Here is a 9,465-nt window from a genome sequence, read left to right as displayed (position 1 = left end):
ACAACAGATACATGTTGTACTTCCTTCTGACAGACATCTGTAAGTATACTTCTGCCTTGTATGGGTTTTAATTCACTATAATCATTACTGACATTTTGCTTACAAAAGGTGGAAAGGGCACAGACATTGTTTATTTAATTTCAACCGTGAAAGCAACAAAATGATGAGGATGCAGTCTTCCTTTCTGCAAAAAAATTTAACTTTTTGCAGAAACATAACAGTGGAGAGGATGCTGATGAATAGGTCTTCTGTCTGCAGCATTTAATCTTAAAAATGACGAAACACACACAACCTGGATGATGACAATCTTCATTACAGAAAATAATTTGAATGCAGTATGTTTCACCTTTTGCACCTCCTGCAGTATACCATTACCAAACACTATAAACAGCACAATTAGTATGGACAGTGTGCTGTCAGGATAGCATATGTGCTTGTCAGTATACAAATGTGGCACAGAGCGAAAGCAGACACGGAATTAACATTCCGCCACTAAACAGACAACACCATTAGTCACTATTCTCCTGAAACCATGCACAGTGTCCAGAATGTTACGGATGACTGGAAACTCGGTGGAGGGGTGGCACACTTGGCAGCTGCCACATATTAACACTGCAAAAAGACAGCCAATGTTTTTCACTGGATTGAGATGACTCTATGAACAGATCGCAGACAAAGCAGCTGTCACTGCTAACCACAACAGACAGGATGTGTTGTTTGTCTGAATGGATATAGAAGCATGGACACACCGAGCTGCTTGGTGTGTTCTCAGTTTGATGTGTGCTCACTGAGAGTTGTATGTCTGAGCTTATTTCTCTCAGTCCTGCATAAGTTTGCGTTTGACAGTTGAACTCTCCGATGTGAGGTGAACAAAAAGAGCTCCGGCTGCAGTCCGTGCCCTCAGCTCAAACATGTCATAGTCATGGGCCCACTCCACGTTCCCCCAGTGCTGAATCTGTGCAGGAGCGAAACACACGTTAAGAGAATAGTAGGATTGTCTGCAGGGAGAGCAGCAGGAGCTTTAATTGCTACACTGAAGGCGCTGCATTGTACATTGTGTGCTACCAGTTTAGGTTCCATGGGAAATATGATGAAAACAGAGGAGGGTGCTGTTGTTCCAGAGAAAATAAAGCAAACTATTTGAGTTTTGCAATTACACCTCCAACAAGTTTTTTTTTTTCTGCTCTTCATTTTAATCCAATAAAAACTTTGACTGACGAATAAAAGATTCTCTTTGCAAAATAAATACAAGGATTCCTTAGAAACGTGGTTATGAGCAACACTAGCACTAAAAACAGAGTCACAAGATACAGGCTACCAAGCATCTTGACCAAAGACTCATTTGTTTATGGTTAATAAAGGAAATAAATATGCTAAACGATACCATCTATAATAAAGTTGATGCTAAAAACGTTTTGCTCCTCTCCTACCTGGTATTCCTCCTCCAGTCGGGAGAGCAGCACAGCCTGTTCCACCGTCAGATGTCTGTCAATCATCCCCATGGACAGCACAACAGACTTCAGCTGGGTGATCACATACTCAAGCCCTGCACAGGAGAAACCATATTACTGTATAGCTCTGTCCTACTACAATTAAAGCTTTGTCGACGCAAACATTATTCATAACACAACTATTACTTATTCACAATTACCACAAACGAAAACATTTCTATCCATACAATCTTGTCATTAGAGTATGTGTGATAATATTTTGCACCACAGTTAAATCATCTAAATCACGAAGTGCACATAATTGTTAAAAGTGCTTATCTCAGATCAGTCTGGAGATGTTTTACCTGTCAGGGACCAGAAGGTGTAAGATTTCAGGTGTTGCCGGAAAGTGTCTTTGGTGGCCTCTGGGATCTCAGGACCCAAAATACTGGACGAGGAGCCGATAGTGACATTATATCTGCAATTAAGTTGTGGGAAATAAAGACAACGAGGAAAGGATTTAATGTGGTAGCTACATTCACGAGGGCTATAATCGGCGTGTACTCGCTTTAACATGCCTCGACTATGACAAAAGTTAATGCTGCCGTTACCTGTTTTCCATCCAGTGCAGCACAGGGTCCCACTCATTCTTCTGTAGCTCAACCAAACTGTGGGGCTCATCTACTCTGTAACTACACAAAGCAAACACCATTCACATTTAAAGCCACAACTGCAGGGAAAGTCACTTTCAACAATGTCAAAAATATCTCTGCGAATAAACAAACATGGCAATTCTAAGTGGACAAGCTTGTCTACATTTTTGATTTTTTAGATTTTGTCTTATAGACAAACACGGCCTTTGAACTGAAAAGGTGTAGCTTAAATAGTAAAATAGACATTTAATATCTGTGTTGTCATTGTGTTGATGTTGTTAGAAATGAGCTCCGGCTATATATGGATGTACAGAACACAGAAGAAGTAATCGTTGTTATCCATGGCAACAATAAAGCCACGTTTTAAAAAGCTAATTTCATTAAAAGGTGAAGTTAATAAGTAAATAAGTAGTATACCAGACGGTGTCAGTGTCCAGGAACTTGAGGGCAGCAGTGATCATCTGGTCCTTGTTACGGTGGGTGGGATTGTCCAGAGCTGTGTTGCAGAGCGTACTCTGCAGGAAGAGAACCAACATTTCTCTTTCAGTCTGTTACATTTTTGTTAACTATCTTTTACCAGCGGACTCTCTCGTCTCCTCCCTCCTCCTGCCTGTGACCCGGAAATCAATTTCAGAAAACCATCTTGAAAGATTCCTAAAATGCATCCCGAGGAGAGAGGAGCTCCAAAGGTATGGTATATGAAATTAAAAAAACACATTCAACTTTGAATATAGCGGTCTTAAAGAATATCAAGCAAACCAATTATAATACACTTTACACCCCCTCCCAGTTGTACCAGGTGCATGGTGTAGAACTTCAGAGTGTCCTTTTGAGCATCCCACTCAGTTGCGACGGCGATAGCCAGGGCTTCATTTGGCACAGTGAACAGGTTCCCTCCTGGCGTTTTCAGTTTTCTTCTGTCTAGGTTTATCTCATATAAACCACCTAAATGAAAAATGAAACATTGGAAATAATAGTTAAACACATCTCTTATGTCTCAGCTTCACAGTGAAGAGCAATCAATCACAGAACTGCTATTCTCGACCTATTTCTAATGACTTCTGACACTTACCTTCCCCTTGGGATATACTGACGTCTTGATAAAATCTTCTTCTTTCTGGAAACAGCAGAACACATCACATCAGTCCACACGCGCACAGCAATGTTAAGTTACAGCATGTATTGCTGCAGCAGAAAGACAGATATTATGCATATTGATGATGTGTCTTACCTGCTGTGGCTGAGGAGTAATTCAGAGCAAAGCGAAATTGCTGACTTCTTGGGCACATTTGAGTGGGAGAGAGGATGCTCCCAACATGGCTCTGAAGTCGAACAAGGCTCCTCAACATAGCGGCAGTTGTGTGAAGATGTAACATGAATGTTTTGAAGAAAAGCTAGCTGACAGGCTAGGCTACCTGTTTCGTTTCTGACCTCAGTTCGTTATATGCCACATTTGTATGCGAGTAAATGTTTTTCGTATTAGCATTAGCTCTTGTTTATACTGTGACGTTGCTGGCTACCTGTATAACGTTGCTATACCTCTATTCACTGGTGCACATTTCTTCCTCAGCCTTCTAATAGCATGTCCGGTGATCTAAAGCGTGCGTGTGACCTTCTGTGTTTGAAAGAGAGCGTCGCAAATAGTTTTTACAGCAGGGAAGTGTAGTTTTTCTACGTGCTTTTACGCACTGTAACACTACAGATACAAAACTACAGACGGATATTTGCGTAAAGCCTTCCGCAATTCGCACCAATGAGCGTTAAAGATGTAGGCAGGCTGAACTCTGTTGGCCAATGAGAAGGGCGGATTCTGCTGCTCGAAGTCCACATACTTTTCTGGAAGCTTGGCGCCTGGTAAACTAAACTGTGGAGGATTCGGGGGGGATTTGAATGTTGGTGGACCTCTCAGTCCTCTCCCTCCTCGTCGTAGACGGCGACAGAGACCATCGCTCGGACGGCAATTGAGCAGGATCGGTGCCCAGCTCGCCAAGCGGGAGCCATGCCTGTCCCCGCTGGATACGTCAGCGACTCCCCAGCAGCGGCCTTCGCATCCTCGGCCTCGCTTACTCCACCGCCGCCGATAAACACCCAGCAGCCCGGCGTTGTCACCTCGCTGCTGTACAGCGGCTCCAAGTTCAGGGGCCACCAGAAGAGCAAAGGGAACTCGTACGACGTTGAGGTTGTTTTGCAGGTGGGGACTGTTAAACGTATAATTTACTATTTAGGCCAGCTGTCAGGGGGATTTGATGATCTGTCAAACGGGCGCTGTGATGATTGACAGCTGGAAAACCAATGAGCCCTGGCCCTGTGGTTGAGTAACTCGCCTAGCTAGCTGTGGATATAGCAGTGCCGTCGACTCCTTATTACCAACACCTTTCAACCATAAAGGGGCGTTTTATGTAATGTTGTCATCAAACACACTTATAGATAGAGACTTGACAGAGGTCTGATAAGTTGTGCATCTGCATTTTTTGTTGGAGTTTTACAAACCTGCACGTGCATGCCTGTGTTGTGTGAGGGGATATTAGTTATGTCATGAGATCCTTTTATATGATTTGATTGCCACTTACTGTCATTTGCATGTAGAAGAAACTACAACTGTGAAGTAAATGTCCACATCTTGTGTTCTCGTTGTAAGCATGTCACCATGGAGGATTCCTACCTGTGTGGCTACCTGAAGATAAAAGGACTGACTGAGGTGAGAGGAGTATTTCCCTTTTATTAAGCTGCGTCTGGCCACTACTCATTGTGTTTACGATCTTTTCAAAAGACGGGTATAGTCTAGTTATTCGTTCTTGTTTTATATTATGGATACTGTCAGGTTGTGCTACTAAAGATTCAACTGTCATTCTGTACAAGACTGTCTATCATAAGTTACAGTACCATATATAAATCACAATATGACTAAAGTGATTGAAGATGAACACGATAAACGGTGATTATCCGCACAAGTGACATTCTACCCTATGATTTGTTTTGGGATGAAACATTATACGGGCAGACTTTCGAATAGGCGTGACATACTTTCACTTTCAAAGAGAAGAAAACCCCAAAACGGCATGTATCCGATTGGCAGTGCCCAGAGCAAACGATAACATCACAGTTGTCTGTTGCATTCGCTGTCGCAGGAATACCCAACTCTCACCACGTTCTTCGCCGGGGAGATCATCAGCAGGAAGCGGCCGTTTCTCACCCGCAAATGGGATGCGGATGAGGATGTGGATCGTAAGCACTGGGTAAGGCGAAAGCTTCATTCGTGACCTACACAGGGTGCTCTACAGCGGGCCGGTTTCACCGTGACATAATCCTTTTTTTTCTTTTTGTGTCAAGGGCAAGTTCCAGGCTTTCTACCAGTATGCAAAGACGTTCAACTCGGATGATTTTGACTACGAGGATCTCAAGAGCTCTGACTATATTTTCATGAGGTGGAAGGTAAGGCACTGCCTAAATGGAGCGTGACCATATGTCGTAGTAAGTCACCTCTGAACTGCAGCTGTTTTTTATTTCTCCCCCCCCCCCCCGTCCGTCCGTCCCCGCAGGAGCAGTTCCTGGTCCCCGACCACACAATAAAAGACATCAGCGGAGCTTCCTTTGCCGGATTCTACTACATATGCTTCCAGAAATCCACAGCAACGATCGAGGGCTACTACTATCACAGGAGCTCTGAATGGTAACGCAACGCAACACGAGTCGCTGTGAGGGGGGAAGCGGAGTCATTTTACGAATCGGCAGACTTGTTGCTGAAAGGTTGCTGGCTCGAGCCCCGGGCCAGCTGGAGAATCTGGTTGGGGAAAGTCCTTAACAGATAAAAATGTCCAGCTTTCAGCAGCGTCTGTCAAGGTGCCCTTAATTCCAAATTTCCCCCTTGCTCAGATGTTTAGTATATGATGAATTTGGCCTTTTGAACAGCTCCCAGTTGGACTGTGTAACCTTATATGGATGAAGCAGAACAATCTGACCCTCAGTTTGTAGCATTTGATTAATATGGCTGTCAGGCCTGGCTTTAAGCAAACTGAGGCCTGCTTGTACTTTAGTGTTTTTCAATTTCATTTGACATTCTTTGGCATTTCTTTCAACTCCCTCTGCACATAATGCTCTGGCTATTGTTACAGAAGCCCTCTGATTTTATTCCTTTCTCCGACCAATACATGGAAGCAGTTTTTGTTTCCCTCTGTTGTGTGTTGGTTTTTCAAAAGTGGTAAATTATTAACAGCCAGCGCTTATGTCATTCCTGCTATAACATTGGCATTCAGCACTATTGTGAGGACTGAAAACAGTATTAACCGCAGTGGGAGCGTTGTTGTGGTCTTTATAAAGGGCTTGTTTAATAAAAGAGCAACTCCGGGGTGAACTCTGCCAACCACACATAAAGAAAAGGTCCAGACTGTGGTTTGTCCTCAATTCATTTTGTTCCTCAAGTATAACTGACTATTGGCTTTCAAATGTCAACATCCATCTTTTTACTCGAGTAAAACCTTTCAGTTCGGGGTTGTTTTTGACGAACTGGACTGAATTCAATTTCTTCAGATATCACATTTTTATATCACATCTCGGCCAAACTTGAAGTAAATGCTTCAGACTTTTAATACATTCCAAACATGATTAATGGGAACATGGCCAAGTTTATTTTTTTCGTGGTAAAAAAAATAGGTAATGGTGAATTTTGACTTCTTTAAGAAGTAAAGTTCAGTTCTGCTTGTTTTGGCGACGCCTCTGTATAGCACATGTGCAGTTGAATTCTACAGCAAACACTCTGCAGAAATACAACAGAAGAGCACCTGTTATATCTGTTAACTGTGCAGCCAAACAAGCTCTCATAGTTTTAATAAATATGTCAGTCAGTAGTCTGCCTTTCAGCATCACGCTGTGAGCGACCGCGTTCTGATTTCATGCGGCGCAGTAAGTAGTTTTCCACACAACAGCAGCTCTTCAACTAACTACTGTAGCTGCTCGCTCTTGTTACTCTCTGCAACAAAACAAAAAAAATGCCGAAAGGGGTTGTTTTGTTTATTAGAAGCATATTTGATGAACGATAACAAATACATGGTGTGGCTTATCACTAAAAAAAAGCCCCAGTTGAGTGCTTTTAATGCTCTAATATGGTGTTAAGTGAGCGAACAGTAACCAGTAAGGCTAAATTACATGCATCTCGTCTAGTGAAGGCAGTTTAAATCCAGTAGGGGGAGCGGCGGAGTCCGCCTCTAACGATGCTAACTTGTTTATCGGGAGGCAATTGCTGAATGGCCAATGCAGAGAAAATGGTGAACAATATAAAGTAAGAAAAATGGGGGTTGATTTCATAAAAAAAACGTAAGGATTATGGCTTTTAAACATAAAGAACCACCACAAACTATTTGGATTATCTGATGAATGCTTTGTCACAAAGCGGAAAACGGGCTCGTGTCATGTACCTCTAACATGTACTGTGTTGTTATGCTGCAGGTACCAGTCTCTAAACCTCACCCACGTTCCCGAGCACAGTGCAGCCATCTATGAGTTCCGGTGACCCCGGCCGGCATCGTGGATCTTTTCTTGATGGACACAGACTTAAGGCAAAGCAGAGGTCTGCAGATGCTTCCGAGAATGCGAAAAAAAGGAGAACGACTCGAGGATGAGGATTTTGGACTCTGGAGAAGTGCAAACTCGTACCCGTTCCCAACAAGTGGACGGACAGCGGAGTGACCGGTGGACGGGGATAGCGGACAAATGAATGTATGGTTTGAGATGAGAAGAAAGGAAGAGAGAGCCGTTGTGCTCCCTGGCTGGAGCTTGTAAAGTTCCAACCAGCAGCAGAGACTGGGTGTGGCTCACATAGTGTACCCCTGTCTTCATTCGTTTTAACGTCTTGGGTTTTAAAAAAAAAAACGCTTGGCGCAGTATCTCGAGACACTTTATAAACCGAGTTGGGAATTCCCCTTCTTGTTTTGCAACTAGAAGCGTCTACGTCGGACAAGGATTCCTCCGAGGAGTCTGCTCTTATAGGCACGATCATCTAAAGATGTAAACCGCCACGTCTGTGAGGAAGAAAAGCACGAGAGTAGTTTGGGTTCATGATTGATTGGAGCTTTAATCAGCCCATAAGCTAGAATGGCAGTATTTTTTTTTTATTTTTTTTTTGGAGCTAAGCTGGGTCTTTGTTTGCCTGCCAAGATGATATTTTGTTATTTTACTCTAAATGACGGACGCAGAGCGACACTTTTAAAGGCTGCAATGTGAGTGACAAGCAAAACGAGCTCCCCCCCCCCCCCCCCCCCCCCCATGTTCATACAACTCCATGTTCATTATTATCAACATGTGATTGCTGTGGATCTTGTTCTATTGCGTTACATTTGCACAAACATGGACTATATGTTACTAATGCTTGCAGTCAGGATTTACACTCGCGTGCCCTCGTACACAAGGTGGCAGGACAAGCTTTTTAACTCGTTTTTTTTAAAGGGGTTGAGTGCGTGGGGGAGTTCGGAGCCAAAACAATCACATAAAAGTATTAAAAAAACAAACAAAAAAAAAAGTATTTTTACTTTGCACTCTGCATTTAACAAAGAGCTTTTTACTCCCTCATCTGTCATTCTGAATGCAGATCCCCTCTTATCCCCACGTTTCTGTCCCCTCGACTATGCAACACTTTCAACATAGCGCTCTTTAAACCTGCAGTTTTCAGAGACAGAATTTTATTCTATCCTCATAGTATATTAAAAAAAGAAAGAATCTATCTTCATGAAAAGAAATATTTTTGTTAAATTTGCCTATGAAAACATTACCTGATCATGTTCCCTTCCCACGTGACGGTGCCATCTTTCTAAAGCTTATCAGAGTTGTATTATAACAAGTGTGTGTTTTTGAGAATAAGCCTGGATTTGATTGACGGTGTGACTGTAAAGAATGGATTTAAAAAAAAAAAATCATATCAAAATACCTTTCACTGTGTCTTGCTTGTTTGACCAATGCATCATGTTTGGAGGTGATATTTTCACAACACGCGTTTAATTATTGTTTACTCATTTTAAAGTCTAAAACAAATTGCATTGTATACAGTTCAATAACAGTTCAAAGTATTTGTCAAAACTGTTAAAAAAAAAAAAATGATTTCCTCAATTAATAAACTTGATTGTGTACTTGAATGCAGAAAGAAGCGTCAATAACAATCCTTTTTACCCCGAACCGCCCTCTGGTGTCTTGAAACTTTCACACAATCTTTGTTGTTTGAGCATGAAGCATGAAGCACACGTATGACACAATGCTAACATGCTTGTGTCAAGCAGGTATAAGGTTTACCATATTGACCATCCCACTTCAGCATGCTTGCATGCTAAGACATTTGTACATTTGCTAAATAGCACTAAACACAAATTACATCTGAGGCTGATGGGAAGGCCATTCAT

General features: G+C 42.4%; 2 protein-coding genes across 2 annotated transcripts; one reads left to right on the top strand and one right to left on the bottom strand.

The window, feature by feature from the left end:
- Positions 1 to 70: 70 nt before the first annotated feature.
- atpaf2 (ATP synthase mitochondrial F1 complex assembly factor 2) lies at positions 71 to 3,669 on the bottom strand. The gene is made up of 8 exons (XM_079182201.1): positions 3,315 to 3,669; positions 3,156 to 3,200; positions 2,880 to 3,028; positions 2,501 to 2,598; positions 2,042 to 2,122; positions 1,796 to 1,908; positions 1,431 to 1,546; positions 71 to 955 (listed from the first exon to the last, which is right to left on the bottom strand). Exons 1-8 carry the CDS (start codon positions 3,457 to 3,459, stop codon positions 818 to 820), a joined length of 885 nt encoding a protein of 294 aa, XP_079038327.1. The 5' UTR covers positions 3,460 to 3,669; the 3' UTR covers positions 71 to 817.
- Positions 3,670 to 3,901: 232 nt separating this feature from the next.
- Positions 3,902 to 9,016, top strand: LOC306713497 (glucose-induced degradation protein 4 homolog). The gene is made up of 6 exons (XM_079183218.1): positions 3,902 to 4,274; positions 4,722 to 4,781; positions 5,212 to 5,319; positions 5,414 to 5,515; positions 5,623 to 5,753; positions 7,526 to 9,016. The coding sequence occupies exons 1-6, from the start codon at positions 4,083 to 4,085 to the stop codon at positions 7,587 to 7,589; spliced, it is 657 nt and encodes a 218-aa protein (XP_079039344.1). The 5' UTR covers positions 3,902 to 4,082; the 3' UTR covers positions 7,590 to 9,016.
- Positions 9,017 to 9,465: the final 449 nt, after the last annotated feature.

The sequence above is a fragment of the Pholis gunnellus genome (genome assembly GCF_910591455.1).
Source record: "Pholis gunnellus genome assembly, chromosome: 21".
Lineage (NCBI taxonomy): Eukaryota > Metazoa > Chordata > Actinopteri > Perciformes > Pholidae > Pholis > Pholis gunnellus.
The sequence above is the reverse complement of the archived record's forward strand: the minus strand, read 5'-3'. Positions and strand labels throughout refer to the sequence as shown.